The sequence below is a fragment of the Microtus oregoni genome, unplaced genomic scaffold (genome assembly GCF_018167655.1).
Source record: "Microtus oregoni isolate MIOR12 unplaced genomic scaffold, Mior012 000003F_ref0000135, whole genome shotgun sequence".
NCBI classification, from domain to species: domain Eukaryota; kingdom Metazoa; phylum Chordata; class Mammalia; order Rodentia; family Cricetidae; genus Microtus; species Microtus oregoni.
This window is the reverse complement of record NW_024543062.1, coordinates 27,082,305-27,098,306: the sequence shown is the minus strand read 5'-3', so window position 1 is coordinate 27,098,306 and position 16,002 is coordinate 27,082,305. Positions and strand designations below refer to the sequence as shown.

Genomic DNA, 16,002 nt, shown 5'->3' with positions numbered 1-16,002 from the left:
TTTTTTATGATAAAATGAAAATATCATCATAATTAAGTACAATTAGTTTTGGCGTGTGCACAGGTATGTGTGTACACGCATGTGGGGGCAGATGCCAATTGTGGATGTTGAGTCTCAGAATAATTTTTTTTCGCTGGGACCTGAGGACCCTGTTTTCCTCCACAGGGCCGGGATCACAGCTCACACCTTGATGCCCGAAGCCATGCCTGGACTTCACACAGGTCTTAGGGATCAAACTCAGGCCCTCATGCTCACGTGGTAGTAACTTTCCAGACTGAGCCAACTCTACGCTCTTGAGTTCAGTTCTTTAAATACGAGTCTACCAATGGGAAGAAGGGAGTTGTTTTCGGGGGTATGGGTTAGGGCAGGGATACCTTTTTTCCTAATTGGAGTATGAAGGTAATGCTAACATAATGTTCTGATATTAAAATCTAAAGCTGCCCCACATTATGAGTGACACACACCCATGCATACACACGCCACATACAGATTATAAATAGAGTGTAAGAATGTAGCAATAGATACAATTCTTCACTGTTTAGGAGTCCTGTGTCCTGCGCCATCTATGAGTCTGGCTCTGAGCAGTCATTGAGAAGGCTTGTCTGGTCAAGGTGGGAGACAGTTATGGCTAGGTCTGGATGGTGGCCCAACAGGCCTACTATGACCTTTACTCAGGACAGCGAATCTTGACGTCCCCATTTTTCTTTCTAAATACTTACTCAACTGAACACACATTGAGTCCTCAAATGCTTGTCTTTGTGCCCCTCCTCTGCCAAATTATCTCATGGAATGTGACTCTGCTTTAGGAAAATGTGGGTTTGGGGAGGAGTTTTCAAATCTGACCCCATGGCAGAGTCCACTGGAAGGCTTAGAAGAAAAGCGGCAACAGTAGGTCCAGTTCTAGACCAACTGCAGAAGCTCTTCCGTTGGATTTGGGCATCACACTGGCCAATTGTGTACATCCCCAGGTTATTTTTGCTTTGTTTGAGGCCCTCCTAATGTAGCCCAGGCTGGCCTTGAACTTGCCATCCTTTCCCCTCAGCTTCTTGAGGGCTGGGACTACATTACCAGCCACACATGGGTCGCCTCCAAGTGACTACCATGTGTCTAGGGTTGAGATCCATGGGATCACCATGGCAGGGTGTCTCCAGAGATGTTTGCTCTGTGTAAAATCTGCAGCTGAGACAGTGGCATCCAGAGACTAGTGCCCTACAGTACAGATGATGGATTAGCCTTGGTGATAGGATCTGTGTGGCAGCGGGGTTAGCGGGAGAGACTCAGAGGTTGTCAGGGGCAAATGTTCCCACACACGGGAGACCAGGTAGTGTGACTTAGAGAGGAAGCAGCCCCTGAAGAAAGAAGAATTCTCCTCCCGAAGGAAGAACCACTCACCGACGAGCCCTGCTCCCTAAGAGCCTTCACCGCCCTTGGTCCCCTGCACCCACACTCACCTCACATTGGCCAGGGGTCCAGTGCTTTCAAAGTTGTCCCTGAGGTCAGGCCCATCGCCTGATGACTTGCGGGAGTCAGAATAGGAGGAAACGCTGTTGAATCGAACCTTGTAGCTCCTGTGACAAACGGACAAGGGCATGAACTCTGCCTTGGAGCCCTTCTGAGGCTAGCTCCCACCCTGGACATCTTCAACTTCTTGATCCTGGCTCTAGAACTTTCTCTCCGCTATTGAGATAAATTATACCACTCCTCTGGGCTCTCTGGGAATGCATCGATTTACCCACAATGGCCATAATGATACCTGACCTCTCAAATGCAAATGTTTCTGGGCCTTGTTTAAACTGGGAAGAGTGAGACCCACAGAGTTCAGATGGTCTTGTCAGTATGGGGTCAGTGGGGTGAGGGGGGGGGAGATGCTGTGACTGGGACCAGGCCTCCTGGCCTCTCAAGTTGTAGCATGCAGAATAAGGGGGAACTCTGGTAAAGTGAGGGTTCTGGTTCAGTAGAGATCGGGGGGCTCGAGAGTCAACATTTGCTGCCTGCGACTATGCAAACCCAAAGCTAATTACAATGAACTACAATTACAAACTAGGCATCCAAGACGAGAGGGCTTGGTTAAATGTGGGATGTGCAGAGAGTAGGAATCCAGAAGAGACTTTCTAGCCATAAAGAAGAATGAAGTCAGCCTCAGCTGAGCTTGGTGGCTCACGCCTTTAATTCCAGCAGACTAAAGGTAGAGGCAGGTGGATCTCTGTGAGTCTGAGGCCAGCCTGGTTTGCAGAGTGAGTTCCAGGACAGCCAGGGCTACCCAGAGAAACCCTGCCTCAAAAAATCAAAAAGAAGGAGGAGGAAGAGGAAGAGAAGGAGAAAGAGGTCACATTAGTTGCAGAAATGGGGGTTGGGGTAGGGATGGTTACGTAAGCCAATCCCAGAAAAATATTTTACATTTTCTCCCATTTGTAGTTCCTGAATTTTAAAGCAACACATAACATCATGTATGTGTAAATGGCAGGGAAGTACAAGTGAAGCTGTGGAGGGACACGGGAAGGGCAAGGAAGGGGGTTAGGGACAGACGGGAAAATATGCCCAACCTCTAGTGTGCCCTGGCATGAAAATTTAAAGCATCGGCGCCTTGCCTGCACTCGTCGCGTTTTGTTCCAGGTGCTCAGTAGCCATATGCTGCTGGTGGCTGCTTTACAGCCTGCATAGACAGACGAGATCACTGTAGAAAGTCCCACAAGGCTGGCCTGTCCCTGCCAGGACTCTCCTGCTGTGGAGCGACATTCTCAGACATTTTAGGGTCACGAGCCGCGTTTCTAGTAAAAGTGGAAACTGTTCTTGGCACTGATCTGAGGCATGCATGCACACTGTGTGTGGGTGGGGGTGTGTGTATTTATGTAAATATGTACATATGTTTGTGGGTCCACGTATGTAAACGTGTGTGTGTATGTCTGTGCACATGTGGGGGGCTGTATTTGTACTTGTGTATAGAGACTAGAGAGAGGTCTTTGGGAGTCTTCCTCAGGTGCTGGCTGCCTATCTTGTGTTTTGAGACAGAGTCTGTCATTGGCCTAGACAAATAGGCTAGGTTAGCTGGCCAGGCCTCTGCAGGGATTGCTATACCTGCCTTCCTGACTTTCTCTTTCTTTCTCCTTTTTCCTCCCTCCCCTCTTTTGCATTTCAGGAGACAGGATCTTAATATGAAGCCATGACTGGCCTTGAACATACAGACATCCCCTGCCTCTGTCTTCTGAACACGGGGATTAAAGGTGCTACCACGCCCGGCCCCACCATGTCTGGACAGTGTGTGTTCTGAGGGTGGAGCGCAGGTTCTCACAGCTGTGAGACAAGCTCCTCATAGGCCCAGCATTTTCCCACAGTTTTCACAGCCAGGGAGGATGTCCAAGGCCCAGGCCGCAGCACAAGAGGCTCAGGAACCCGAGACTGAAAACAAAATCAGTTTCCATCAAGATCTTTTGCTTCTAGACAAACCAGAAACAAGTGCTGGCATTGCCACTCTGGCAGAGGATCTGAGCAACCACATGGAGGCTTATAATGACCTGCAAGTCCAACTCTAAGGGAGGTAGCTCCCCCTTCTGGCTTCTGTGGGCACTGCACACATTTACACTCAACATAATTTAAAATAAAATAAATCTTAAAAAACACAAACTAAAATAAAATTCTCAATATTCAACACAGACAACTCTTCCCTTCCCAAATCCCCTAAACTAAGACAGAATCCCAAGAAACATATTAGAATGCAAAAGGAGAGGGAGGGAGAGAGGGAAGGAGAGAGGGAGGAAGGGAGGGAGAGAGACAGAGAGAGAAACAAAAAAGGAACATGCACACTCTGGCAGAGCGTTTCTAGGCTGGATGCTTTTCAAAGTTTTTGTTCTAACAAGGTTCTAAATACACGGATGTGTATTTTCTGCCCCGAAAATAGACTCGCTTTGAGTCACTTCTCCAAATCCGTCATGCAGCATACCAGGGGGTGGCTGTGTCGTTAGCGGGGGAGTCACGATGGATGGTTGTGGGGTAAAAATACCAGCACGTGTACTGTATGAGGCTTGAGGTTTCTGCCATTTCTTTCCCTGCTGTAGATAATTCCCTCTGTCCTCAGCAGCAGCCCCTAGAGACTGGCAGAGCCGAGGTTTCTCCCCATTCGGTTAATGAGAAGGACCAAGGTCCACAGAGGTCAAGAGATTTGCTTAAGTTCCTAGAGTTAGTGGCAAGGCCTGGGTGAGGATTCAGGTCTCTTTGAGACTCAGATGTAGCCAGGGACGTTCCAGCACAGGGCATGCATCATGTAACGTACACCATACACGCACACACACATGCACATGCACACGGATGCTCTCTACCTGTGCTGGTTGTCACCGACAGCAACCAGCCTGTGGGCTTCGAGGTTAGCATGGGACAGGGAAGGCCCTTTACGGGGAAAGAAATGCAAGGGTTCCGGGTACCTAGAGGGGAGAATGGATGGTGCCCTATCTCTCCCTGAAGGAGGTGGGGAGAGGGGAGCTGCTGTGGATGGAAAGGAGAGGGATGGGGAGGTGGAGGGCAAGATGCTGGAGCTGCTGGAAAGCAAGTGCTGACCAGAAGATGCTCATGGTTCTGTTCCCTGGGTACCCAGAGCCTGGGTTTGGTCCTGTGCTCTCAGGAGGGAGACCCAGAGAGGGGGTCTCTAAAGTCCAGTCAGCTATAAATCATACATTCTTTCTTGTTTACTATTTTTTTCTTGAGATAGAATTTCTCTGTGTATTCCGAAGCTGTCCTGGAACTCACTCTGTAGACCAGGCTAGCCCTGAACTCACAGAGATCCACCTGCCTTTGCCTCCAAAGTGCTGGGATCAAAGGTATACGCCACTACTGCCCGGCTCACACACTCTTAAGTCATAGGATCCGCTTTTTGGAGGCAAGTCTGTATTGGTCTCTTGAGGGGGGTTCAGCATGTGCATGTGCCCTGTGTTCAGCACCTCAAAGAAGGTTCTAGAGCTTTCTAAAGATGGTTTAGTGCACAGACGTTTCCACCTTGTAAAATGTGTTGAGGGGGAGTCAATATTATCCTTCCACCAGGTGGGTCTTGGGGATCAAGCTTGGTTATCAAGGTTGGTGGCAAACAATCCCCAACCAACTAAGCAATTTTGCCAGCCCTGTAAAATGCCTTTAGAACCCATGTGAGGTCCAACTCCTTCAGAAACGTGTGTGCAATCACAGGCCTCTCTGGCTTAGCAGATAACTTGTTTACCCTTTGAACTTGACCTGCACAGCCATTCTGAGCCTTGGATGGAAGGTTCTAAGGAAAGAGTGGCTCCCGACTTCCAGTGTGGGTTCCAAAGGCAGAGGAGTGATAATAGGAACCGAGGTTTGCTCAGTGCTCCGAACCTTTCTCGAGACCCTCCCATTTTAAAAATCTGATTTGGTTCAGGAAGGCAAGGTAGATATTACTATCTCTGCTTGATAACAGAATTAGAGGTACAGACCAGTCACAGTGAAGGCCAGACCAGCAGCTCAAACCCATCTCCAAAGGCTGTCAACCACAGCAGGGCCCTCACATGAGCCCCAGTTGTCAAGACATGTTCGATGGTTCCCAAGGGCAGCATGTGACATCAGAGAGGACATTCACTTACTTCCTTTCCTCCTGCACAGAGCTTGGGTGCCTCATCTCCATCAAAGCGCAGCCAAATTTCTACAAGTCAAAGCGAACGAGCAGAGCGTGAAGAACAGATTAGTGGTGGCCACAGGCCCTGGGGCCGTGACTGCTCCTGATGGCACGATGCCAGGGGCGGCCAGGGGCTGAGGTGGGCGGCCAGTGTCCCAGCTGCAGGTTCCATGTATGTGTGGGCATGGCTTGTTACTTAAAGTACAGGTGTGAGCTAGCGCCCCACCCCAGGGTACAACCGACTGTTGTGGCCTTTATTGTCTCCAATAACTGCTCCAAGCTCAGAACTGGAGTACCTTAAACACACAGCTCACTGTGGGGACGTTTAGCCAAGGGACACTGGTAGTCAAAACTTGGTATTGTCCCTTTGCCCAAATTGGATCAAACCAATGTCTTGACTTTGGGGCTTGGGGAGGGAGTTGTGGGGAAGGATCCCAGCGGTGACCATTTCCTGTGGGGACTAGAATCCCATGCTAGGGCAGGGGCATTCCTTCTCACCTCCCCGTTCTCAGGGGGGTCTCCATTGCCAAAGGTGCTGGTGACCACCAAGACCAGGGCTTCGTGCTCCAGGTGCACAATGTCATACTCCTCCATGGACATTGCCTAGGTGTGGGGGGCGTGGGAGAGGAGAGGAGATGTGAGTGGGAACGAGGAGAGGGGGCAGAGGGTACAAAGAGCAAGAGGGTGAGCTATGCTGAGCTGCCTCCTGGCTCAGGACCTGATGTTCTCCATGCTCACTATCTAGTGGACCCTTGTGATAGCACTAGTGATGTTTGCTGGCATGAAATCTTGCAATGGCCGTTGTGTCCTGAAGGGCTATGGGAACCCAGGCTCTGGTCCAATGGAGTAGATCTTTATAACAATCCCTGAACCTTTTTTTCCCTTGCATGCATGCGTGTGTGCGTGTGTGCATGCGTGTGTGATATGAATGTGTGTGAGTTCACATATTTGTGCATGTGCTTGGGAAGGGTCAGAGGTTGACATTGGGTGTCTTTCCACATTGTTCTCCACTTCCTTTTCTGAGCCAGGGTCTCTCAGTTGAGCCCAGAGATCACTGATTGGTCTGTCCTAACAAGCCAGCTTGCTCAGGGGAAATTCCTGTCTCACCTTCCATGCGCTAGGGCTGCAGGCTACCCACCACACACCTGGCATTTTCATTTGGGTGCTTGGCACCTAAACTCCAATGGTCATGATTGGATGGCAAACGCTTTACTGGCTGAGCCATGTGCCCAACCCCATGCCCTCAGATAGTTCGTGATCTTGGAGTCCTGACCATGGTTAGGCAGGGTGTGATCTGGCAGCACCTGAACAGGTTTGCTCAGTCTTTTCTCTAATCCTGCCTCCAGTACCTGGAAGGACCTGAGCCCCCTGAGGCTGAGGTGCATGTTGCAGGGAGAGGACTGTCACCTGCATTTTAGCATTACCTGCACATCTCTCCACCTTTCTAAGGAACCCCACTCTCCCCAGAGGCCCCACAAGAACCAGGGATCTTGTTTGGGTCAGATATGTTTGGGAAATATGTATAGTTCATAATTTCCCCAGTTATAATGGGTGTTCATGGATTCAGAGCTCTGGGAAGTCCTGATCTATGCATGGAGCTGTAACTATTGAGACTTCTCACACTGATCCCTAGCAGGGTGGGCTCTCACCAACCCATTAACACTTTGCTCTAGAGATGAGGGTTTCCTGTGGGCTGGACTCTTGCAGGGTTCATGGGAGACATATCTATGCTTGGTATGTATGCAAATACGCACATTATTTACTGTGAGGGTACAGGGAGCTTCCACTAGCCCTTGCTCACCTTGGCGTCAAAGGCGTGCTTGAAAATCTCACACAGGGTCTTGGCATAGGCTTGTGATTTGCCTGTCTCTGTGGCATAGAGAATCGTTGCTTTGACCCTCTTGGCCATGGCCTGCCCCATCAGCTTGGCCGAGAACTTGACAGCTCTTCGAGGGAGCAGGTGGAGAGAAAAACGGGGAACGGAGAAAGGATACAGGATGTTAGAATGGGACATAGGGACCCCTAGAGACACACAGCATCCCAGAGTTCAGGGACCACATTGACTTATGAATTATTCCCCCAGATCGGAGGTCCAAGCTTGGCAACATGGCTGCTGTTGGATGACTGACAGTTGTTGACTTTATTAAATCATCTTGGTGACATACGCCACCCAAATACTCCAGCTGGACCCTGTGTCAAAGTGGGTGTGTGTATGCGTGTGTGTGAATGTGTGTATGTGTATGTATGTGTGTGTGAGTGCGTGTGCATGTGTATGCATTATGTGTGTGTATATGCGTGTGCATGTATGTGTGCGTATGTATGTGTATGTATGCATGTATGTGTGTGTGTGTGTGTGTGTGTGTGTGTGTGTGTGTAAAATGGTGGTGATAAGATCGAAGTACCCACTACTGTGCTGGCACAGGCTACAGCACCTGCCTAGCTCTGGGCACTCCCTGCTTGTGAACAGATCCATCCATCTCCCACTATAAGGAACTCACTCTGCCAATTTCTTGAAGCCAATGGCTCGCCGCTTCGTGGGGGTCCCATTGGTACCCTTCCACACATGCGTGTTCCATGGGTCAGGCTGGGAAGAGAAGCAACGGCACCAGCATGAGGAAATTTAGTCATCCCACTTGGAGACACCCAGAGCAGCTACGGCTGCCCAACCCTAAGCCCCAGCCAGGGATAGCTACAGATGTCCCTCTCCGCATTGCCCCATGAGCCCTTTCCACTCAGCCCAGGTCCCTCCAGACTCTGTTTGAGATAGGGTCTGGCTATGTAGCCCAGGCTGGCCACAAACTGTCATCCTTCTGCTTCAGCTTCCTGAGCACTAGATTCTAGGTTTCACCCCACCCTGCACTCTGTCCAACCGATCTCTTCCTGGATATGCACGTCCTCTTCCTGTACAGTCATTTCCTGTCTCCATAAGTCTCTCAGGCTACTGGGCGCACCTGTGACCACAGCACTGCCCCTGATAGAGATGGGCTCCCATGGGTTGGGAAAACTTGGCCCCTGGGCAGGGTGGGTCTCAGGGTAGAGGCGAACCCAGAGCAGTGAGGGGCAAGACCTGGTATTCAAAGGAGGGGGTGAGTCGATAGTTGAGCATCTCCTGGTGGAAGACGGGGGTGATGCTGCCCGACATGGGGGGCACAATCCACACCCAGTCGGCAGGGCAGCCCCCTCTGCAGCGGTACTCATTTTCCATGTGTTTGATGAAGGACTCAGTGGCAGAGTGGTGGTCAACGATGGTCACCTTGTCACTCTGTGGGAGGAGAAGGGACAAGGAGTCAGGAATGAAGAGAAGGTGAGATGTTCAGGCACCTTCCCAAAGAATCTGCCAAGGGCAGCCCGTCTAATTGTGCATGACGAAGGTTCTACTTGGTGCTGGTATGCCTCCAAGACCTCCTTGTCAACCTGGTCCATCTTCCCTCCCTCCTTCCTTTAACCAGGGGCGGGAGTTAGACTCTCAGGGCTTTGTTTTGTTTTTCTTATGTCTGTGTACTCATCTCCTGTTTTATTATCCTCTGTAACTATTTATCTAGTGAAATAAAATCTTCTCAACTTAGTTTTAAGGGGCGAGTTTGAGCTGATTAGAGATCAAAGGGATGAGCCAGCACGGAGGTGGGTGGACCAGTGTCTGGCACAGGCTGGGGCTGGCGGGCACGGATTCACAAGTTGTCTAAGAGATACTGCCCTGACTGCATTCCTTCCCTCATCTCTTTTATGTCCCGAGATTCCCCACCGGGGGCTGAGTTCTGATATTTTCCACAGCTTCTTAATTCTCCCTGGGAAGTGGCCTCTTGCCCCCCCCCCCAATGGATCTCTGCACCATGATCCTCTGTGAGGTGTGGTGCCTGCTCTAAACATGTCCACCCAAGGTCTGAATGAACATGCTCGCCCTCTGTCTACTTAGACCGGGGCCACTGGTACCCCCAGGGCAGGGCTGACCTCAAGTTCTAAGAGTGGCCACTGAGATTTCACTTTGTGTCTGTCCAGTTAGAATAATCGACAATGTCCACCTTGTGCTCACAACACAAGCAGCACATTCTGGTGGCATACTTCCCAGCCGTGGAAAACTCCTTGTGCGGGGCAGGAAGTTTTGTGGCCCAGAGTGAAGTTGGGTGTCATCCCTGTGATGAGGATGTCCAAGTCTCTAAGAGATGGCCCAGTCTGGAGACACTGCCGTCAAGCTGCAGAGTCCTTCCCACTTCTCTGTAGCAAATGTCTTCCTCTGTCAAGGGCCATAAGACAGGAAGTAGCCACTGACAGATGGGAGCCCCCTGAAAGTGACTTTTTTTTTGTGATGTATTTAAGCATGTAGGAAGGGGCATGTGTGTACGTGTGTGGAGGTCAGAGGGGAGCTTTGGGTGTCATTTTTCAGATGTCTGTTTGAGGCAGAGTCTCTCGTCTCTCATTGGCCAATCCGGGCTAGTCTGGATAACCAGAGTGAGGAGTCAGGGACCCGCCTGTCTCTGTCTCTGGTTTCAGCATTGCTGGGATTCCGAGTATCCGTCCCCTCCATCTGGCTCTCTATGTGGGTTCTGGGAGTTGACTCTAGGACCTCATGCCTGTGAGGCCAGCGCTTTACTATACTGGCTGGGCCGTGTCTCCGGCTCCCAAAGGTGAATCTTGTTGGCAGAACACTTGACCTCTAGAAAGTCCCTTTTCCTCCTCTCTTTTTTGAGGCTTGAGCTTGGTGCTGAGTGCTAGGATACCTGGAAGCTGTACAGAACAGCAATGTTGATCTCCACCAATGCCTGGTCCTTCCACAGGGAGGACGTCTTCCTCATGTCCAAGTTCATCTTCTTGGCTACTTCCTGGAAGGGTGAGGAAAACAGACTCACAGCCTGGCTAATGCTGGATTCCAAAAACAGCTATTGTGAGGGGAGTTCCTAATTACAGTTAACCCACTCATGGGCTGACTGACTCGTTCACAGGTTCCAGAGATTTGTTATCGACAACCCAGGTGGTAACTAAAGAGACGTGCTTGGCCCTCCAGCCACCAAACTCATGTGCCAGTCAACAGGAGAGACTGTGTTAACGCCTAACGCTTGAGACCCAGAACGCCGGGAGCCAGTTGCTTCCTAAGTCAATGACAACTCTAGCAAAATAACTTGAAAGAAATACGTCCCAGCACTAGCATTTGACATAACAGAAACGAACATCCTGGACACGGTGGCAGAGGCTCGAGGCAGATCCCTTAATTAAAGTCATGCTTTTCCCTCTCTTTGTCAAGGCCAGGCGCTGGTGGGAGCCCAGGTCTCATTACTAGGCTCAGATGCCACCATCCCTCAATTGGGGTAAATTGCTCCTCGGCCCCGGCTGACAGTGTTCCCAGCAGCTGGGATTGAAGGGCTGGGGTGGCAGAGCCTCTCATTTAAGTCATGAGGTGCCCGGGAGAGCAGAAAGCAGACTTATCAATTCACTGTCTGAGGCGAAGCCTTTCGGTTTAGCCTGGATGAGAATCAGGGAATACTTCTGCAGAAAGCCAATGGCTCCTGTTTTATGTACACACATCTAACGTCCTGGTGAGTTTCTGAAACAGGAGGGCACACACACCTGCGCACCGTGCAGCATTACTTTCATTAAAAGCATAAAAATTGTTGAAATATGCCCTTTTTGATTTGAAAAACCAAAACCAAACTTGTAGATGTTACTTGAACTAGGATGTGGACTAATGTGTAATTTTCTTTCTTGCCAGAGTCTTGTACATACCGGTGCTCATCTAGTGGATTCTCCTTGGGAGCTTTAAGAAAACGCTGATACCCAGTCCACACCCCAGGTCAATAGCGCAAGAGTTCTGTGGACTGGGCCTGGCACCATGAAACTCTCTAGGTCCCCACAAGGCTGGTGGCTTCTGACAACTTCTTTCCATAGCGGCACCATGAATGCTGCTTTGTTTTCGTGTTTTTGAGACAGGGTCTCATGTAGCCCAGGCTGGCCTGGTACTTGCCATGTAGCTAAGCACAGCCCTGAACTCCTGATCCTCCAGATTCGACCTCCCAAGTACGGGGCCTCCCAAATATGGGATCTCAGGCGTGGGCTACCATGCCCGCTGACGCAAGAGGGTTTTAACACTATAAACCTAGTGCTCAGCTCTGAGTTCCAACCACGACTCTTCACTGATAGCCTGTGTGATCTGAGCTCAGCCTTGCTTCTCTCCGGAAGCAAGGTCAACAGTTGCAAATTGTTGTTAGGACAATTGCTGATAAATAAAATACAACGAAAAGTACAAGGTAGGACTGGAGCTTTAGTTCAGTGGTAGAGAGCTTGCCTAGCGTGCTCAAGGACCTGGGTTCAACTCCCAGCATCGCAGAAGCAAACAGAAAAACAAAGCCAAACAAACTCAATAAACCAAGAGCCCCAGTGCTTCCGAAACACACGCACCCTGCCTGCATGGCTTCTTCAGCCAGCCCTCTACACCGAACACTGCTCAACAGCATGGTCAGACCACACTGGACTATAAAATATTCAAAAGAATTGCGTCTGTAAAAAAGCTTGTGAAGCCATTTCCCTGTCACCGTTCCTTGATCTGTAGAGTGACAGCCATTTATACAGTACCTACCCTGTGCTTAAAATCATATGTCCAGCTGCAGAATGTTCAACTATACAGAAGGCTCAGTGCAAATACCACAGCATTTTATATATGAGACTCGAGCACCAAGGTGTGTATGTGTGTATGTGTGTGTCTGCATATGTATGGGTACATACATGTGTGTGGGTGCACATGGATGTATGTCCATGTAGAGGCCACAGAGCAGCCTCAGGCACCACCGTTGTTCTTCAAGGGCCATTTATCCTGTCTTCTGAGGCACGCTCTCACAGTGACCTGGAACTTACCACATAGGCTAGGCTATCTGGCCAGTGGGTCCCAGAGACCCATCTGTCTCCACTTCCCTGGTCTCAGGGTTATAGGCACCTGCTACCAAGCCTGGATTTTAAAATGTGAATCTTGGGGATTAAACTCGGTTCTCATGCTTTGGGTGGGAAGCACGTCACCCACTAAGTCATCATCTCTCTGCCCATCTGCAGATGATATTCATAGCTGAAGGGGTCCAGGGAATCCTCTGTGAATGCGTCAAGGGAAGATGTCGTGTGTAAGCCGCATGCAAAGCGTTCACTGTGGTGGTGGCTGTGCCATTTGCTGTGGCAGCCACGGCTAGGAAAGACGTAAGTACTGTGGCATTTCTAGAAGAGCCACCAGGACTATAGTTCTGTCCCAGCTCGATCCAGTCTCCCAGCCCCAAAGCTGCTGAGCAGTAACCACTGTTCCCGCATCGAGGGACCTCACCTCCAGGATGTTGTATCGAGAGTTGTCACAGTAGTCACGGACGCCGATCTCTGTGCCCATGTACCAGCCGCTGAAGGGACAGGCGCTAAACTCCAGACCCCCAATCTCCAGCAGCATGTTGGACACAGCAGGGAGGCCATACCATTTGAGCCCCAGGTCTTTAAACCAGTCAAACCTGCAGAGAGCAAAAGGCCCCCCTGCTTAGCATGCAGCAGTGTCTCCTGAGCACAGACAGGGGTGCAGCAGCCTCAGGTTGGGGATAATCCAGGCTCAGTACCCTCTAGGATCATGCATAAAACCTGATTATTGACAGTTCCTTCTCCCCAAAACTTCCTCTTTCCTGTGCCTTCACCTTTAAAATCTATGTTTGATTCTAAGTTTAATATTTCTCGCGCTGGGAAACCTTCCCAATGTCCAGCTGGGTTCAGGTGACCTCACACGTCTCCTTTGCCGTTCTTTTTACAGAACTGAGTATTCCAGGAGCTGTTTCTTTGTGGCCCTCTCCTCTTTGACACAAACTATAGAGGCAGAGACACAGCCCTAAACTAGAGCCACGCTGGATGGAATGAGGACTGCAAAGTGGGTTGAACGGGCCCAGAAATGAACGTAAGCCAAGTGCATCTAGGCATCTGGCTGTGCTTCAATGTATCAGGTTCCCCAGGACGGGTGTTCCCTGTCCACGGAAGATCCAGGCCAGGCAGGTGGGGTACCAGTGCCAGGTGTAAGAGGGCAGGTCCTCCAGAGACTTAGTCAACAAGAACAGCATTGTTATTTGTGCATGGGGAATTTTAAATGAATCCACACTTAAAAAAAAAATAAACAAAAAGCTCTCCTTAAATAGACAGGCTCCCTCTTGGTGACTCACCAGGTCATCACACCTTCATGTCAGGGCTGAGCTGAAGCCTGTTTTTATTTTAAAAGTTGAGATGTAGTTCCCCATAAATTAAAAATAATGAACTTGCTTTTTAAGATCTATCTTGCACATTACTTAAGTTTCTTAGCAACCTCCCTTGGGCTTGGCCCCAGTCTGGCACCTCATGGTGGCTTTCCTTCATTTTATAATGACATTTATTCGTTGGTGTGTGCGCCGTATGCGTGCGTGTAGGCGCGTGTTCTAGAGGACAGCTTACAGGAGTCAGGTCTGTCCTCCACTGTATGGGCTCTGGGATCAAACTAAAGAAGTCAGGCTGGATGGCAAGCTCCTTTACCGACTGAATCATCTCACCAACCTAACCCGTCCTTTACTCTTAAATTGCGCATGCTACCTGCTTCTCTGACCTTGGTCTCCTCCCTGAACTTAGTTCACTCAGGGTTAGTAACTGGATGTAGCTTCTTCAAGTGAACGCCTGTATCTAAGACAGAAGGTGTGACTACTCTTGTTACCCCAAGGGCTGGGCAAAGGGCAGGTCACGGAGTAGAAGCATCCAATGGCTCAGGCTGGTTCAGAAGGACCCCTTGTGTCCCTACCCGATAGCCAGGATGGGACCCAGGACCCTCTTTCTTTTATTGGGGCTGGGGGAGAACCTGGGGTGGAGGTGGGGCAGGGGATGGACAGAGGAGGTCATCGGAGAACCACCCCACCCCCCGGGCAGTTCCTCTTACTTGGGGTGCCTGATGGGCACTTCCAGCACCAGCTCTGGGGGGATCTGGAAGAGCTCAGGGTCATTGCCATTGGCCTGGAGCAGGAGTGGCAGGACATCGAAGCGGCCTCTCGGGGCTTTCCAGCCCTGCTGAATACAGATCTACAAACAGAGTCCCTGGTCACACCTCTGCCCCTGCCCCTCCCAACACAGCAGGCACAGGGCTGAGGCAAGCTCTGCAGGGTCTCTCAGTTATGAGAGGTGCTTAAGAAAACAAAACCAAACCCAAGTCAAAGCCTCCTTTACAAGCTCAGTCTGACCTCATCACAGAACAAGGGCAACTTCTCCCCAGGAACACAGGTCAGTGTTTTCCAGAAAGGGTCTCCCACGCCGGCTGGGCTGTGCACACTGAGGGGGTGAGGGCTGAGTCTGACTAACCCTGGCATTTCCCACGGGCTAGCTTTTATGCGTGATGTTAAGTGCTGCAAGATACAAAGAAAACCTCCGGTGCTGTGGCTCACCGCAGAAAACACACGCACAGCGCACAGCGAGACACGGGCACAGCGAGACACGGGAGTTACAGTGTTCTGGAAGCTCGTTAAGAAGAAAAACCCAAGAAGTGAGGCTCATTGCATTAGCATACTCATTTTAAACGGTGAATTTTAGCTCCAACAATGTACCTCATATGAATAGTAATTCATTAATAATGGATTAAGATTTTTTTAAATTTATTTATTATGCATACAATATTCTGTCTGTGTGCATGTCTGCAGGCCAGAAGAGGGCACCAGACCTCTTTACAGATGGTTGTGAGCCACCATGTGGGTGCTGGGAATTGAACTCAGGACCTTTGGAAGAACAGGCAATGCTCTTAACCACTGAGCCATCTCTCCAGCCCATGGATTAAGATTTTTAATGAGACATTTGACACTAAAATTAAATGACATATGTTCATTTACTGAATATATTAAGTCTATGTTTACAGAATATAATAAAGTACATTAAGTATCAATATTAGTTTACTAATTATATACATTTTTATCATTTGATTTTTATTTTAAGTTTTTCTCTCTCCGTGGTGTGTGTATATTGTGCATATGTTTATGTGTGTAAGCTCTCAACCTTATTTTGAGAGGGTCTTTTTAAAAAAAATGTTATTATTATTTCATCTTATATGTGTAGGTGTTTTGCTTGGGTGTATGTCTGTGTTCCAGGTACATTCCTGCCGCCTTTGGAGGCCAGGAAAGGGTATTAGGTTTCCTTGGATTGGAGTTATAGACAGTTGTAAGCCACCATGTGGGTGCTGGGAATTGAATCAGGGTTCTATGGAAGAGCCACTGTTAACCAAAGAGCCTTCTCTCCAGCCTTGAGGGTCTCACTATATAGCCCTGACTGTCCTAGAACTCACTCTGTAGACTGGGCTGGCTTTGAACCCAGAGATCTGCCTGCCTCTGCCTCCTGAGTGCTGAGACTGAGCCACCACTAGACATGGCCGCTGACTACACAGCAGCCAACCA

At 49.7% G+C, this 16,002-nt stretch overlaps 1 protein-coding gene across 4 annotated transcripts in view; it reads right to left on the bottom strand.

Moving 5' to 3' along the window:
• Nucleotides 1-16,002, bottom strand: part of Nos1 (nitric oxide synthase 1) — a 108,521-nt gene that overhangs the window by 35,934 nt on the left and 56,585 nt on the right. For 3 of the 4 annotated variants that reach the window (XM_041648222.1, XM_041648221.1, XM_041648220.1), the window contains exons 9-17: nt 14,508-14,647; nt 12,906-13,080; nt 10,330-10,431; nt 8,682-8,876; nt 8,113-8,198; nt 7,416-7,560; nt 6,113-6,217; nt 5,583-5,641; nt 1,452-1,568 (exon numbers count right to left, since the gene is read on the bottom strand). In XM_041648222.1, the coding sequence (XP_041504156.1) occupies nt 1,452-1,568; nt 5,583-5,641; nt 6,113-6,217; nt 7,416-7,560; nt 8,113-8,198; nt 8,682-8,876; nt 10,330-10,431; nt 12,906-13,080; nt 14,508-14,647 (1,124 nt within the window). Of the gene's footprint in view, nt 1-1,451; nt 1,569-4,313; nt 4,416-5,582; nt 5,642-6,112; nt 6,218-7,415; nt 7,561-8,112; nt 8,199-8,681; nt 8,877-10,329; nt 10,432-12,905; nt 13,081-14,507; nt 14,648-16,002 lie in introns of all 4 variants that reach the window. The other variant, XM_041648223.1, reaches the window with a different exon arrangement.